General features: G+C 46.4%; 1 protein-coding gene and 1 pseudogene across 3 annotated transcripts in view; both read left to right on the top strand.

Annotated features, from left to right (window-relative positions):
* LOC149353565 (carboxyl-terminal PDZ ligand of neuronal nitric oxide synthase protein-like) overlaps window positions 1–9,537 on the top strand; it is a 44,878-nt gene extending 35,341 nt beyond the window's left edge. For all 3 annotated transcript variants that reach the window (XM_089582657.1, XM_089582658.1, XM_089582659.1), the window contains one exon: window positions 773–9,537. In XM_089582657.1, coding sequence (XP_089438783.1) covers window positions 773–1,129 — 357 coding nt within the window. In that variant the 3' untranslated portion in view covers window positions 1,130–9,537. The remainder of the gene's footprint in view (window positions 1–772) is intronic.
* Window positions 9,538–12,912: 3,375 nt separating this feature from the next.
* On the top strand, window positions 12,913–13,049 carry LOC149353564 (U2 spliceosomal RNA; annotated as a pseudogene).
* The last annotated feature ends 4,693 nt before the right edge of the window (window positions 13,050–17,742 follow it).

Raw genomic sequence — 17,742 nt, 5'->3', positions numbered from 1 at the left:
CTTCAGCTCATCGCGCGATGCCATCGCGCGGCGTGTCGCCGCGAATTATCGCCTCATGCGGTTAGCGCTTAAGGCAACGATGAATGAATTGAAACATCCACTACTATCCAGTTCGTCGACAGGGAAGCCACGTATGTCATAGCTAGGTGCTGGTACATGGTAGAAACTGTAGGCTACTTCCCATAGACTTTAAATTTTTCAATGGCTATTTGATCGTTTTGATGGGGGGATTGTCTGCCTGGTGGAACGAGTTACTGTTCTTCGCCTGTTCTGTCATCAAAACCATGGACAGAATAATTAGCTATATTATTCTAATGACTCTATTTCCTTCTAAATGGCAGTATGCATAAAATGTCATCAAATGAATAGATGTGTCATGCTATACTCTCCGGTATCGCATAGCTACGACCACCAAAGCGCTTTGTACATGATTGTGTACACACCTCTAGAAAATAAGCGGTGGAGGTATCTCATTCCAGGACAAGGTAAATAGCTTTCTTGTGACCCCTATTGACTATTTACGAGAAAAAAAAATATTTTTTTCATAGAGTTGGTGAGCGGCACCTGAAAAGGTTAAAGTCTATTTTAGTGAGAGGAGCAAAAGTGTTCATGTCAGGAAGAGTAGAGAAAGAGGGGGAAGAGTGGAAAAATGCTGGGCACATGCATTTTGCGCATGGTGGTCATCAGGAAGAATAATGGAGAGTGATGGAGGTTTAACTGCTGGGTGCATTTCTAGCAGACGGGAGTAACTGGATGTTACGAATTGCTGCAGCTGGACGACCTGAGTTTCTCGGGTGCCATGAAGGGAACCGCGAATGAAGACATACGAGGAGGTGGTCGGTCGCCGGCAGCCCGTGTGGGCACTGTGCCCGGTAGCCTGCCGGAGCTGCCCGTGTTTGCAGACGGGGGCAGCAGCACCTCATCTGCATCACCACCGCCCTGGTCGGCAGGGCCTGTGCCCCCTCTGTCAGGGGGCAGTGGAGGCCTGTTTCTGCGCCAGTTCAGTGCCCCTCTGCCCAGCTCCCAGCCTTCCCTGAGCCGTCTGCCAGACATCAGTCGGCTCACCATTGATGAGGGCGAGCCCAGCCTGCACAAGTTTCTTGGAGCTGGTGCCAGTGGCAAGAGCTGAGGGGGCACTTTCTCCACGTGTGCCTGGTGCCTTCCTAATTATGAGCAGGTCCTGCATGGTGTCTGTGCTTGTAAGGTGGCTTGTGGATGCATTTTCCTTTATCAATCCCACCGTTCTTGTTTCCCCTGTCATTGAAGTTCTTAAGGCCTAACGTTTCTGGTTGGGTCTTGTAGGTTTTTGAACTCTGGAAAAGCTTTTTTTTTTCCCGCCACTAGCTCATGTGTTCCCTCGCTTGATGGCCGACTGATTCCTCTTGATTTGCTGGACTTCCAGAAGGACACATGGTGTTTCATACATATGTGAACGCTCACAATCATTGAACTGAAGCGATGTCAGTGCACGTTAAAGAACCCCAGGTGGTCGAAATTTCCGGAGCCCTTCACTACGGCGTCCCTCATAGACCGAGTTGCTTTGGGACGTTAAACCCCATAAAACCAAAACCAACCAAACCACTTACTTTTTTCCTTTTTCTTAACTGTCTTTCTCAAGGCGGAACCGACCTCTTTCTTTCTTCCTCTTCAACTGGAGTTGCATGGTAACATAACTGTGAAGGGTGCTCTCCAAAAGTGCCATATGATCTGTTGTTGGCACCTCTATGTGGGCATTAGCACGCCAAGGTAGATTTTCTGCTTGTAACAAGAGAGTTATGTGAAATGTTACCTCGCCCATCCTGCTCCTACAAAGCCTTCGTGCATGCTTTTGCTTAGGTAGCAGCAGCAAAAGATAGACGTTGAACCTCATCACCAGGAAGTGCTTGCTGTGTGCTGCATTTTCTCGGCAGTGGCAGCAGCTGTCATAACAGCAGCATTTCTGCATTATCACTTGAACAATTATGTTGAATTGAATTTATTATGTTGCCAAAAGCACCCTTGTTAAAGAAAATGTGTGCCTGATCTGATTATGTTTTTTCTGTTTGCCATGCAGTACTTAATGTTTTTCGAATTCTGTATCTGCGAGTTACTGCCAAAGCAGACTTGTTTGCCATATTTTTTCTCGTGGCCTGAAGTCATTTTTGTTGAACTTAAAAGTTTTTGAAAATAGTTACAGGTCATTTTGCTTTGTTAGCTGTGGTTCCTTTTGACCAAATATTGGTTTTAGTGGCAAGAGCGTAATGTGATATCTTCGTTATTGTTTTCTTCATCTTGCAGATAGGAAAGATAGAAAGCTGTTACACTGACTATAGGTTGCATTTTATTTTATAAAGAGACAAACCGACACATTTGATTCATGCTTAACTATCCTTGCACAATGTGCACTTGATGGGGTCATTAACATGCTCTGAATCTCTCTTAATCTCACATTATAAAATTCTCTCATTTTGTACTTTCAATACGAAGTCTTGTTTTTTTTTTTTTTTAAATATCGTTATTTTCAGGCTCCACTTTGGGGGTCGTAGGTCTGGAGGTAGCAGAAATACACAGTGAGTGCTGCAGTAAAAATATACCGTATAAACGCGTGTAAGGGCCGCACATTTTTTTCCAGATTCAAGGGCCAATTTTCGGGGTGCAGCCCATACACGTGATGTGCGAAAAAAAAATTTTTTTAAGTAAAAAGACACCAATCAGGCAATAAGCGGCATTTATTCTGCGTTCAATCATCACTCGCGGAGTATTTAAACTTTGAGCTGCTGCTGTGCTCTGGTGCATGCTCATCCCAAAAGAAGCCGTGCAGTATATCCGCTGTCAACGTGTAGCCATTGTTCCGCACTTCCATCACTTAGCAGAGCAGCTCATCTAGTTCGGGAAACTCGCACGGCTTGCCTCGGAAAGCACGCTTTTTGCTGCTTGTGTTTCTCAATGCATCCTTTTGGTTGCACTATCATCGGACACACTCCTCGGCCACGTTGAACTTCCTGCCCGCCGCACGCTTGCCGTGTTCGAGAGCTAACTCCCAGCCATGTAGCTTTTAAGGCAGAAGCCTTTAATGCCTCATCGTTGTAAGCAGGAGTTGTCGACGGAAATGTCACGCTTTTCAATTGGTCGAAACGGTCGTGACATCACAGTGCGCGAATTTCAAACGGGGCCAATTGTACTTTGGCTAGTAACCATGCCACCAATTAAAGGGGTCGTATAGTGATGCTCCAAGTAAGTGGGACTGAGTTTAGTTAATTGCTTAATTACCAATTAGCCTAATTAATTCTTCTAGTCAAGCCAGATAAATAAATGAAACCAAGTAGGACATTGGTCGAGTTCGGGAATCGAACCCCGGTCTCCAGAGTGCGAGACGAGCATGCTAACCACTACGCCATGCCAGCTCGATGGTTTGGAATGAACAAAGGCGCGTCTAGTGAATACGGTGTCTTCGTTCACTCCCATCTTCCTTCCTTCCCGTTTCGGCGAGGTTTAGGTGTCCACCCAGATATGCGAGACAGGTACATTTCCTTTCCTCAAAAACCAATTTAACAACGAGCAGGGTGTAGAACCAAACGGGCGATGGTGTTCTATGGGCTCCCTGGCAGCGTTGCAAGACGCTGTCGCGTTTCACTCTTAGAGGCGAAGCTTAACATCTTAACAACACATCAGTGACACAAGCAGCAACAACGCGCTTGAGGCTTTCGCCTCACTGCACTTTAGGTCAACAAAGTGCCCCCCTGAATTTTTAAGGTGCTTGCCCATCGTGCTAAAACTGCTACGCTCGGTGGCAGCACGCGAAAGCCACCATCACTACAACTACGGCGAACACGCTACAGAAGCAACAAAAGGCGGGAGCTGGCGATACTGATGCCGATGAGGATAGTGGAAGGTCGCTGCAAAGGAGAAAGTTGACGATGGTGATGACTACGACCTCAGGCGCCATCCATGGACGGCACTTGGAAGCTCGTAGGCTACCTCGTAGGCTATGGCGCATGCATGGCCTCCGTGATCAAGCGCACCGTTGCTCGCAGCTGGAGCCGATCACGAAGGCCATGGTGCGTGCATTTAGAAGGCTGTTCCTGCCTGGGTCATGAAAAGTTTGGGTGTGGCCCTTACACGGATTTATTTTTTTTTAAACATTTCCTTCGGGAAAACGGGGTGCGGGCCATACACGGGTGCGGCCCTTACACGTGTTTATACGGTATGCTTGCATGAACTTTTACAGCGTTAAGCTCTACTCCTCATGTTTCAGGTCACAGTGTTATAACTGAAATCGTAACCCAGGGGTTGCCATGGTAACCGACGTGGTTACATAATGGAATAAAATAATAACAGTCGGCAGCGTGATATCCCTGTCTAGCAAGCATCAAAGTTGGGCCACTCAGTCCTGACATTCGTGTAAAATTTTTGGGCCAATGTTTGCTGCAGAATGTTCCCTATGGTGTCATATGATTCAGCATTTTGTGCAGCATAAACTTACTAGTTAAAGGGGCTCTGAAAGAGGCTCTAATATAAGTTGCGGTATGCCTGCGATGTTAGTGGACGCCGCTTCAGGAACATTGTCCAGCAAGAACTTTTTTTAAATGCACTTTGTAGAAGCTGAGTTATTTGTCATCAAAATTTAAATTTCAGCATCGTTGCGCCTTCCCCCGTTTTCTTGTCACTTTTTGCACGCCAGAAGGTTGGCGCTTCTCTGCGGGCCCCACCTCCAGAGGCAGAGCTTCCTGACTTACCGGAGCTGTGCGGCTTATTGGCCGCGGCCGTGGTAGCTGCCTGACATCTGAAAGAATCTAACCAATAGCCACCTCTCAACTTGTATACGCTGGTGCAAGCGACGGAGGAGGGTGCGGTCATAAAAAAGTCGCCGGGAAGGGCTCGCCAACTTTCGCATGCTATTGTAAGTCCTCTGCTGCATGTACGTAGAAGTGTTCATGACAACACGATGCAGTGATTGTGGGAGTTGATGTGCTCTCCTCGGAAGGTATTTCAGAGCCCCTTTAAGTTAGAGCCTAGCTCGCGGCAGGGATTCGAACCGGCGACCTATGTACCCCCAATTCCACGTCTTTACGAATCTTCATATGAACAATGCGGCTGAACCGTTTGTCGCAGCGTGTTTGGGGTGGTGACATACGATTTCGCGTATCGTGCAGCATAAACTTACTAGTTAAGTTAGTCTAGCTCTTGGCAGGAATTTGAACTGGTGACCTGTGTTAGGTATGTTAACGCTCGATATTCGATCGCTACCTCTGTGTTGGCTCATTTTTAAACCAAAGAGCATAATGCTGGATAAGTTCAGAGTTTATCTGGATGGTTGGCTTGTAAAGCAAAAATGGTTGCCTTGGCCTCGTGTGGTGGCTGAAGTGATGAAAACGTGCAAGTTGTGGTGACTGTGGCATTGCTTTTGTTTTTCTTTTCTGTTGGCAATTTTGTCATTCAGTATAGTTGTGTGCACGGCATTCGCATCTTGTCCTTTTGCTCGAGGTTTTAGGGAGTGCAAGGAGTGTGTCTATCATCCCAAACACTTGTGACTTGCTGTGGCTAAGTGGCCAGGTCCGTGAAGAAACAAATGAAGTGAGGTTGCTACCAGGGGATGGTATAGGTATCTGAGTAAAGTTCCTGAGGTGGACGTATGAATTTTTAGTCTGTTGTGCAAATGTGCCACAGTTCAACTAGGCACAGCAACTTCAAGCCTATCTGCCATCTTCCCCCATATACCTTCAGTGCACTGTCCCCTACTGCTCTTGCTCATACTCTTTTGCGTGTGCCACTGCTGCAAAGAAGCAAAAGTGGCATGGAGAAGTGGCACCCAGCATTCTGCATTCTTGTTGGTAAGCAGTCCATACCTGCTAGTATTGAAAAATTTGGCATTCATTGGTGCCACATTATGGGTCCAGCTAGTTTAGAGAAACAGGTTATTGGATGAAAACTGCATTGAATTGCCGTTCTGGTTTAAAACGAAAAATTGCTAGTGCTTGTTTTCTAAACTGCTGCAATATTCCTTGCTGTTTTTTGTCCTTATTTTTCTGAATCCTATGTAGTTTTCATTTGGTACTTTTAAGGAGGAGGTTGATGAAAGTGCCATAAAGTGCCATGCAAAGCTCTGCCCTGTGACAGCTTACATATGTGCTCTTATGCAACATTGCATGTGTTGATAATGCCTTTGTGTAAGTGCCACTGATGCTCTTGCTGTATGCATCCTGTTGCTGTTGCTCACTTTCAACACTAAAGAGCCTTTGGTTGGTGCCAAAAGTTGATCCTTCAAGCTTTTTGTTTGTGGATTATCAAATTTTGAGACCCAAAATGATAAGAACTTTATTCTGAACTCATTTTAGTGCATGCAAGAGATTAAATTAACTCTTTAGGAGACTTCTTGTGCTGTCGCTGTTGATTTGGTGGCATGGTTGACTCTCACGACTGAATGAATATTTTTCGAAGAGTGTGTCACCAGCTTTAGGTTGCTTCAATTAGAAGTTACCTAATTGTTGCAGGTAGGCTGTATACATTGAAAAGTTACAGTAATTGTTTTATAAAAGGTTATGCTGATGCACTTCTCTGCATGGTACCATGGAAAATGTGGCATCCCGTTCACTTTGTTCCTACCTCTTCTGAGCCATCCACAACTCATTTGAAACAAGCTTATGTTTTGTGCCCCTAGTTTTATTTGAATGCCATTGTTTGTCTACCCATTACCATCGCATAAAACATCGCAGTCTATTGCAACTTTATCTGATGTTGTTTTAATAGACTGGCCACTGTATTACTCACTGAGATAAGGGGGTCACATTCACACATTCCTGAGTCTTCATAGCCAGCCCGTGAACGTCCTAGTGTTCTCCTCATACTTTCAGAATTTAGCTTGTTGAACTCTTTTTTTTTTTTCTGTGCATGCATGTATTTTTTCATGCTCATCAAATAAACCTGCCTTTTGCCATGTCAATGTAGATAGTCATAATCTGGTGTTTAAGTTCCTGAAGACCCTGTAGTTTGTGCTTTTGTACTTGCATCTGAGGTCTTGATTGTTGCAGAAGCATCATTCAAAAATGTATTAATGTGTTGGTTGTGCCAAGTACTCTGTACCAGTTTCATATAACGTATGATTCCACACATGCTATAAATTTTCTTCCCATGATTTTGGAGCAGCAGTCTTTTGCTGTACCCTAGTTCAGGGGCTCTCAATCTTTTTATCCACAGGGAACCCCAGCAGCTTTCAAATGATGCTGAGAAACACCAAGTCTTGGCTTCACGTCCATCGTCTATAACTTGCATGCAAAAAATAAAACACAGATGCACGACTTCTCAAAAAATATCTAAATTCAATTAAGAATGACAGGCTGTATACTGAAACAGTCTGCTATAAGCAATTACAGTATGATTAGTCTCAGAATTAAGTTATTAAAGGAAATAGGAGGTTCACGTGTGCGTGGATTTAGGTGTTTGGAGAACCCAAAGGGCACAAGGAACCCAAGGGTTCTGTGGAACGCAGTTTGAGAACCCCTGCCCTAGTGTAAGCCTGTCAGTGGGACCTTTCTTTCTTGAAGAGGGAGTGTAGTGATACACCTATACCGCATATTATTATGCTTAGCAGTGCCCTGGTATTTGTTTGAATTGTCCCTCTTAGTCCACTAAGGCCTGGAGTAGTGTCAAGGGTAGGCAGGCAGCTTTCACAAAGCTTGAATGATAGATTTTTTGCCTACTAGGTGTGTCTGCAGAGCACATTATATTCTGGTTTGATTTTAAGGACAACACTGAGTTCTTTTTGGTAAAGGTAGGAAAGATGGGTCAGCCAGAGCAGTTAAGCAAAAGCTCTTCATTATTGCCTGAATCCTCAAGCCTTCTTGTTACTTTTTTGCTTGGTGATCTCTTTGCTGCTTTTGTCAGGACACTGGAGACAGGTTCATTTTGCCCCGCACATCTGTGAGACCACTGCCGATAAGTACAACTGTTGCTCATTTTGTTGCATATGCAGGCAGTGAAAAATCAGTGTGAGTATCATGCTGTGTTCTCTGTGGTCACCAGGCTCTGTAAGCTGGTGACCACACCTCATACACAAGCTTTCTGAGGACGGAGCCGAGTCTTGTTTTTTGTATAAAATTTTATGTGGTTCCTAAGCATTTGTCATGCTTCTCCAACTTGTGTTGCTGACTTGTTTTTTTACATCACTGTTGTGAAAGGTGCAGGGTACTCTGTATAAAATACTCATTGCAGCTTTGAAGGTGCTGCCCGTGCAGCAAGTACCCACAATGAGTTCAGCAGCCATTTTCTGAAAGTGAGGCTTCATCCATCTATTTTTGTTTGCATGCAGTGTCTTTTGTTTGTCATTTTGTTATAAATAAGTTGTAGTTGGTAAGCTGCTTAGCCACCTCCATGTACTCATTTTAACAATGCTCTTTTGACCTTCTCTTTCTCCTCTGTTGAAGTTGTACAGCATGTCGTGATTTTTCTTCTGAAATGGAATGTTTTTTTTTTTTTTGCATTTATCAATCGTTCCCTGTGCCCTTTGTATGCATGTGTGACACTGTGATGTGCCAGTGAAGTGGAACAGCTCTAGCTATGAATATGGGCAAACCAAACTTTCGTTGTCTGACAAAGTCAAACAGGTTAACTGGTGACATTTGGCCACCTGTTTATATGTATTGGGCTGCCAAGTTTTTCAGAGGTAAAATATTTTATTTTTTGTCTTGCATCATTAGATCTCCTGCTAAACGGAGTTCCTAAAATGTTAGTTCATGATGCACAAGTCACAGTAGCCAGCAGCTCTCTTTACTGGTTTGAAGGTTCTGGACTGTGCAACATGGCTAGTTAGGTTCTGGACTATGCAACATGGCTAGTTCAACTCTTGTCAGACTCCAGGGGCCATATTTTGTAACATTTAATTTTGTTGTTCTTTATTTTTGGTTCTCTGTCATTGGTCATGGCTTCCTGTAGACATAGGTTGTTGTGGACGGTACCAATGACAGGGAATCAAATGAAAGTAAAGTTAAAAGTTACGCAATATGGCCCCAGTGCTCTTTCAACTTTGATGTAAGCAGTTTCTTGGTAAACTGTGGTAAGTCCAGCAGAAGGTGCCTGATCTGGTAACTACCTTGCATTCTGCATTTGTTTAGTTTTCATCACATCTTTTGCTGTATTGGTTACGGTGTCAGTTGTGTACGAACTGTCTCCTCATGTGCTTGCTCAGGTTCGTTAAAGAAGGGCATTTCACCTACCAGTAGAGGCATTGTGTCAGATGGTGCATTTCACTTTGATATTTTCTTGTTTTCCTCATCTTGGTGCAGTTCAAGGTGCGTTGCTTGTGCCTGGTTCAAAACAACAATCTCACACAGGAGACCACCTTTTGCCATTGTCACTATTTATGAGGGCATTGTATTGTGCCATAAGACAAGGATTTTGTATAAACCATACACAGTGTGCCACATTTTCCTTTCTACTTAACAAAAGCCGCACACATTTTGCATGCTTTTCGGAGATTTTCTTTTTTAATGGAGATGAGTGCTGTCTTAGACTCTTCTCCTTTCTAGTGAGCACTACTAAATAAAGTGTTTTCAGCAGTTCTCACTTTGCTTCTGCCTTAATTTTGTTGTTTCAAAATGAAAGCAATGTCCATTCTTATTTGTCAGTTCTGGTAGTTTTGTTTAACTTTTTTTTAGTTTGTAAAAAATGTGTGCTTTCGTGGCTGGCATGCCTGAATAGCTCACTTTTTGAGTATAGCGTGTGTTCATGAATAAGTTATCCAAACAATTAGCTATGACACCTTTGTATTTGCTTTCAGTGAAGCCATATTATACAGTTATGCAGACATTAAATGGCAACTTTTATTTCATTTATGTGACTAATTTACAGAATCTTTAATAAACAATTTTTCAGAGTAATGTTGACACGAGAAACTTGAGGCAGGCATTCTAAAATGGCAGCGTGCTTAGCATATACACATGGTTCCAAGTGTACACTGGGAAATCAGCCTGGAACATGCCGCACAGCCCTGTTGCCCTTTGCTGATGGCCCGTTTGCAAGTAATTGTGCTTTGTCATGGCGTGGTATGGTAATTCGTCGAAGCTGGTGGCAGTTGGTCTCTCGTGACCACTTTGTGTCAGGCACCTCCTATGTCGCAACCGAACTCTTTCAGGTCGCAGCTGCATGGCGGCGGCGCATAGAATCAAATGGCGCAGCAGGGGTTTGGGGTTGACGCAGGTGCGTGCTAAACCTGGACAGCTCAGCGGTTGATATGACGTCACAACTGGATAATAATAATAGAGCTGCTGCGCGGAGGCCAGTCGGTAGTTCCTCAGAGAGCCAAAGAATGAAATAGCAGCAGTTCTCGCTCGTCAGCATGCTCAGCAGCGTGAGCTTGTAAGCGTTGGTAAAGGGGAATACAGCTGTACATGTAGCGGAATGTGAAGTTGCTCGACTTAGAGGATGTACTGAGCATCGTTGCTTGTGCCCGTGAACGCTAAGACCGGAAGTGGGAGGAGACTTCGTTGGAGCCCGTGCCTGGCCTGTCAATGGTCGGAGATTAGCTCCGCTTGACCTGACTTGCCAGGCAGCTTTTGCTGGAGTCACCAAGAATTCTGACCTGATTTTTCGGACATGCCTGATTATTCGGACTTTTTCGTGGCACCGTGACATGGCCTATAGAACCAATGTATAAGAGTGCCTGCAATTTTGAACGCACTGCAACTGACTGCTCGATTTTTTGGACCTCAAACTTGCCGCCATAACCAGCGCCTCCTCTTGTTAATTCAAACTGCAAAAGAGATCGAAAATGTGTTCAACCCAAATGAAATTCAATTTCAAAGGGGCCCTCTTAAATGGCGGGGCTGATATTCTCCGCGAGTCAGCACATTGTGCCTGCGTGGTTTCGAATACTTGTTCTTGGACGTCGTTTGCCATACCAAGGTACCAACTTGACAGTAGTTACAGTTCACGGAAATCATCTATGCCTAGTCTTGCGTCCCGAATACAGTAATAGGTAGCAGCGAAGCACGTGGGAGGTGTACAGGTACGACCACATTGACAGAAAAAAAAATTAGCTGTGGTTGAACCCGGCTGAACCTAGTAACATGAGCGAAAGCCTTTCCATATTGTAAAGACCATCATATTCCACTTGACGGCAACGATGTATTGAAGCGACGACTGGCTTTGTTCCGGTCATGGTCGTGGTTGAAGCACTAGCTGCGGCACGTTGCTCATCCATGGCTTTGTTTGAAGGTAAGCAAACGCCACACGCTTTTACATAGCGAACGGCGCTTCACGCGATTTCCGGCAGTTGCGACAGTGCCGTCGGCTCCGCATACGCAGCTGTGGCGAGCCACGTGGCATGACGTCAGAGCCAAGCCTCCGCTCCTCCTGGTTTGAAGGTCAAATTTCGTAGCCACATCACCTTCAGCTTTGTACGGGAGGAATAGAGCTTTCCCTCTAAAACGCGCGCGCCCCCCTCCGCGCGCGTCAAGAGCACGCGCATGCCCTAGCTAGGCAACGGAGACATGCAATGAACTTTTTGTTTGCATATCTAAATGACATAGGACATCTTGAAAAGCTTTAATTTCACCTTGCATGTTACCCTCACTCATTCTTCATGCAGTCAACTTTGTTAGCCCATTTTTCGGACCACGCACTTCATTACATACGTTACATCATTACTCGCCAATGCACCATAGTACGCATTAAATGGCCGCATTTCTTCTTCTTCCCTTTTCTATTTCTTTTATTTTGCCTTTTCTGCACCGCTCTCCTTCCGTCTTTGTCTCCCAAATTCCCTTCCCCATGCAGAGTAGCATGCCAGTGATTTTTAAACGCCGGATAAATTATCTCTGGTGGTGGTGGAAATATTTGCCCCCTACATGGCATTTGAGACCCCTCTCCGTGTAGGGAGGGCCCCCTTACAAAGCAAAGGATAGACCTTGGAGGGCTATTCTAGAGAGAGCGCTAGTAATGACCTTGCGCTGGTCCTAAGTTACCCATGTCCAAGTTTCCGAGTGGTATCGTCAGGACAAGGACTAGTGGCAGAATAGTTTTCTTTGCTGCTGCCAGGTGCCGCCACTAACCAGTAAGTATGCAGGTCATGAGGACGGAGAAAGAAAGAGCATTAAACGACAGGTTAAAAACGCGGAAGTTAAAAATTGGATGAATTCAATGGAAAAGAAACATAGTCTAGAACTATATCGATGCTGGAAAAGGCAGATCAGGAAAGAATTTTTCTATGATAACTCAAGAGGCAGTACTTAGAACGCGCAGCTACAAAAAGAAATTTAACGAAGAATATGACACATGTGCAGTGTGTGGTAGATCTGTGGAAACAATTGAACACCTCATAATCAAATGTGACGGTATCCATCCGGATGTCGATGCAGGCGCAGTCACTCTTCCTGAGGCCCTAGGGTTTAAAGATAACAATGGTCATGTAAATAAATCTGCAGTGGAAGTCAGCAAAAAGCGATTGGAGGATTGGTGGCTGAAAAACAGATGTGGTATAAGGTTAGAATTGTAGGAAACCGTAGGTAAAGATGGTGGCGATTCTTAATGAGAATTGCCAACACAGTAAACAAAAAAAAATAAAGAAGAAAAGCTGAGCATGGTGGCATTTGCCACCACCATGGCCACCACCCCGTTTCAAAGGGGGCGTTCCTATCCATCCATTCCATCCATCCATCCATCCATCCATCCATCCATCCATCCATCCATCCATCCATCCATCCATCCACGAAGATGGCGTCTCTTCGGAGACCACGGTGTCTCCGGCCGAAAATGTTGTGTCGATTTATAAGCGATCCTCGTGCCTCAGGCCATCGTTAGTGGTGCAAATAACAGATACTTTCAAGACAGGTCGCTTTTTTTGACAAGATGTATGATGCTGCGTTAGTGAGAGTTGGTGATTCTCCTTTTTCTTTTAGACTGTGCGAGTACCTGGTACTACCTTGAGGGTCAGCTGGGAGGAGGTCTGGGTCGGCCTCTTAGCTGAGATTACCCCGCCATGTCTTAATTTTTGGAAAGTGGCTTAGTGGTAGAGCTTGCTCCTGCTACGCTGCGGGCTGTCCCGATATTGCACTACATTCGGGTACAGCCCATGCCCCTTACCGGGGGCAATGTTGTAATCAAAAGTCAGATATACACATATACGAAGTAATTGCTGTTGCAGTGTGAAAGAAGTACAAAGACACTGATTTTTTAACTACTTCACAAAGGCGGATGTTATTTACGGCGAATTAACAACCAAGTCCGGCGTCGTCGTTCAGAATTAATAGCTGGCGGTTTAGGATTGTGCTAAAGCATTGCTTTTGTGGAGGTGGACACCCAGTGCTGCCAACCATAAAGAATTTGGGCGTCGTTTAGGGGAAAAGGGTATTTTTGTGCTGTCTAGGGACATCTCATTTGCTCGGGGAGTATTTTTTTGCTCTCTCAAAGTGGGAAGACAGTGAAAGCTTTTCGTTGATTTTTTTCTCTGCAACTGACGGAGGCCTGTACAACACGGACGCGCGCTCGAAGCCTGTTTCACATGCAAGTGAAAACGCTTTGTTGCTGCGGAGCAAAAGCTGTTTAGAGCCATCGGGGCGGCTCCAGCAGTCAGAGCGGCGGTGTTCCAACAAGTTACAAATTTTTCGCAGCACTGAGCTGCTCAATTTTCAGTCGCTTGCATGCCAACCAGCCTTTACACGGACGTAATCGGACGTGTATGGTCCCTGACGTGGCCAGTGGCACCCGCTGCTGTGATCTGGCGTGCCACCTCCTTCCCTCAACACGCGCAGCCCTTTCCTCACGCTGTATTTGGAGCTCGCTGCACGACGTTAAATTCTTTTTTAGTAAGCATATCTGCATGTTTGTTTTGATAACTAGGAAAGAACAAGGGCGTCATTTTTTTTTAGAAAGGAGCGCATTTCTGGAAATAGTCTAAATAGGGGAACAATTCCCAGTTCTGCTGCCACGGTGGCTCAGTGGTTATGGTGCTCGGCTGCTGACCCGAAAGACGATCGAGGCTTCGATCCCGGCCTCGGCGGTCGAATTTTGATGGTGGCGAAATTCTAGAGGCCCGTGCACTGTGCGGTGTCAGTGCACGTTGAAGAACCCCAGATGGTCGAAATTTCCGGAGCCCTTCACTATTTCATCCCTAATAGCCTGGGTCGCTTTGGGACGTTAGACCCCCCAAAACCATAAACCATAATTCCCAGTTCCACCACGATGAACAAAGTGAGTTGAGGTCACATGAGGCGTACAAAAGCTTTAACAATCACTGCTTCATTGTTTTAATTGACTCAAACTGTTACGTCAGCCGCCCTCTAGAGCAATCGCAGCAAATGGACAGGCAGCTTTTATATCGCAGTTTCCGTACACTCCTCAAGCGACCTCCAGACACTTTGCACGTAGTATCCTTCGGCTGAAGTCGAAACCAACACAACGTTTGAGGGAAAGAAATTCAGTTAATTTCACATGCCGATGCAAGATATTATGCCAGATATTAGTAAACATGCATCTGCATGTTTACTAATATCTCACGTACAGTGAAAAAAAAAAGACACATACACGAAATAGAGCCCACCAAAGAGCTCTTTAGGTTTATCTTGCAGCTTCATTTAGAAGTTCTTCATTTTAGATCCTTTAATTCAAATTTACAGCTAATTTGCTTATAAACTTCTGGTAATAGGGTAGCTGCATGATAAAACTTCCTACTTTGCATAAATACATTTTTTTCACATTTGAACGCTTTTTTTCGTATCTAAAGAAATCTAGGGATTTTTTGTCGCAAATTTGGGGAGAAGCGGCGCTGGAGGTTGGCAGCGCCGCGGTAGAACAAGAGCGCGCGCGTTGGCGGTGGCAGCTACACCGCCGCTCCTTCGCCAGACGTCTCGTTGCAGTCGAGTGAGTGAGACGCATGGCTCCGAAGCGGCCCAGTGATTCCGCGCCAAGCGGTTCGGGGAAGCGGCAGTGGGTTGACCACAAGGCTTTCGCCAAGCACACTTTAGAAATTCCAAAGTGTCTTCGGTATTTTATTGAGGAAAGGAGATGCGCAGTAGCTGTCTCCCACATCTCGGGGGACACCTGAACCAGAGGGAAGGCGCATAACTGCCCTCTTGGAACAGTGGACACCTCAAACCTGCTTTCAGCTACGTGGCGGTAGTGACAGATTTACCCTGCATGCTTTGGCACTGACAACGTTGTGCCATATACGCTGCCACCTGCCAGGGTGGGTGGGGACTTTAATGTAGATATAAAGACAAGCGGGAATTTCTTTTCTTACCACTGTGGGGTTTTAATTGGGGAGGTATATACGTTCTCCCCGCTTAAGTGCGGCTGACCCAGTTCAACACCGCCAGACTCCACCCCGTGGTCGCGTACGCTACCGAGCGGACGCCGACCACGGCGGGCCTTGCTCTGAGGGAACAAAGGAACGACACACTGGCTGACACAAACAGGCATTTATTGCTACAACAACAGTAACGTCAGCTAGCAAAAAATACGCTTAGGAATCGAGGACGTCCGACTCACCAGCGCGGTTACGAGCGAATGTTCGCCCACGCTAGGACAAGGGAAAACTCTGAGGCAGGCGTGTCGCTGCGATGCCAGCGCCCTGCCCTGTTAGTTAAAGTAACACAACTGAGAAGGGTGCATTGCGGGAAAGCGAACCACCAGGGACGAGTTGAGGGTACACTACGGGGAAGCGGACCACAGGGGATGAGTACAGCGCTTCCCCACACCACTTATCCGGGAGAACATCCCGTTCCTCTCGCTCGTAACGGCTACCACAGCTGTGACAACATCGCGAACTTACTTGCGCAGACCTCGTCTTTGAGAACCAGCCATTGGTGCAGCAAGTCGAGCATATATCCATATATTTCTCCGTCCACAAAGCTTCCTTCATGACAATCAAGAACTGTTATTGGAGTGTTTCCTGAAGAAGGAATATGGTTGGTTGGTTGGTTTATGGGGTTTAACGTCCCAAAGCGACTAAGGCTATGAGAGACGCCGTAGTGGAGGGCTCCGGAAATTTCGACCACCTGGGGTTCTTTAACGTGCACTGACATCGCACAGTACACGGGCCTCGAATTTCTCCTCCAAAGAAATTCAACCGCCGCGGCCGGGATCGAACTCGCGTCTTTCGGGCCAGCAGCCGAGCACCATAGCCACTGAGCCACCGCGGCGGCTAGAAGGAATATGTGCGAAAAATGACAAGTTGTCTGTAACCTTACACACATGTCTTGCTCTAATTCTTTGCCTCAATCTATCGAAAAGCCGAAACAGCTGATGAGCGGCGGTCAAACTTCGCGTTAGGAAGTAGCGTAATCATCGGCAGTTGTTTTTTTTTTTTTGTGGTCACGCTGATATCGTTCCTTGATCCGGGCGAGGGAGACGTAGAAACGCCTCTCCGAACTGTAAACCGGTTCCGCTGCCGCTTCCACAAGTGCTAGCGCGAGGTGCAGACGACGGTCCAGCGAGCAGTATGGCGACGCCCAGGGAGCCCTCATTGCAAGTATATCTAGAAACCCGGACTATTAAATGCAGCTAGCAGTTTCTGGGTCGGGGCAGCGACGGTAACAATTTGTCGTGACTGTCACCCTGAGTCTGCTTCTTCTGCCAATGCTCTTAAAAAAAAAGAAATTATGGCGACTGTATTTCTCTGGGACGCAGAACGCGCGTCTAAATTCCCCGAGAGGCAGCATCTCGGCGTGTGCTTGCTCATCTGCATACAACCTCTCGCACTACGCGTTGCAGGAATCCGGAAGCGGTGGCGCCACGTGTACTTCACTTTTATGCAATTTTCTGGATTATCAGTGCTTTGTTTTCGGTAAAAGTGACATATTTGCGATAACGCGACCCTAGCACATCAAAGCAATACTACGCTCATGAACGGCCTTTCGCGTAGCGGCGGCCGGTAGCCACGTTTGACCTTTAGAATGACCTCTGACGTCATGCCAGGGTGAGAGATGGGCTACCAAGTCGAGTCGTCATGCAGCGGTGGCCGGTAGCCACACGTGACATCTAGAATGACCCCTGACCTCATGCCATTACTAGTGACGTCTCAGCGTGACGTCATACAGGAGCGAGAGACGGGCTACCAACTCGGCTCGTCGCGCAGCGCCGGCCAGTAGCCACGGCGCGCCGCGCTCCTCCCGCTAGAGGCGCTAGTGACGTTATAGCGTGACGTCATACCAGGAGCGAGAGACGGGCTACACACTTGGCTCGTCGGGTAACGGCTGGCGCTACCCACGCCTCACCTGTAGACGCGGCGCACTGCGTTCCTTCTTTAGACGCGGCGCGGCGCGTTCCTTCCGTTAGAGGCGCTGCGCTCGCTTTCGCAACCTACCAGGCTTATCCAAAGCTAAGCCCCGCCAATTTTTTTTATGTTGTTTAACATCCCAAAGCGACCCAGGCTATGATGAGGGTAGCCGTAGTGGAGAGCTCCGGATAATTTCGACCACCTGGGGTTCTTTAAAAGGGCTCTGAAAGGGCTGTAATAAAGTTGCTGTATGCTGCTTCACAGATATTCTCCAGCAAGAATTTTTTTTGGTGCGCTGATCGGAAACTCAGTTATTTGTAGCCAAAATTTGAATTGCAGCTCCTTCGCGCCTTTCCCTCTCCTCTCGTCACTTTTTGGACGCTGGAAGGTCGGCGCTTCTCCGCCGGCCCCACCTTCGGGGGCGGAGATCCCTGACCCACCGGAGCTACGTCGCTTATTGGCCGCAGCCATGGTATAGCTGCCTGATGTTCGAAAGAATCTAGCCAATAGCCATCTTTCTCAACTGGTATACGCAGCAGCGTGTGACAGAGGAGGAC

Source organism: Amblyomma mixtum, chromosome 3 (assembly GCF_055824585.1).
Source record: "Amblyomma mixtum isolate Tamu chromosome 3, ASM5582458v1, whole genome shotgun sequence".
Lineage (NCBI taxonomy): Eukaryota > Metazoa > Arthropoda > Arachnida > Ixodida > Ixodidae > Amblyomma > Amblyomma mixtum.
This window is presented reverse-complemented; position numbering and strand designations above follow the sequence as displayed.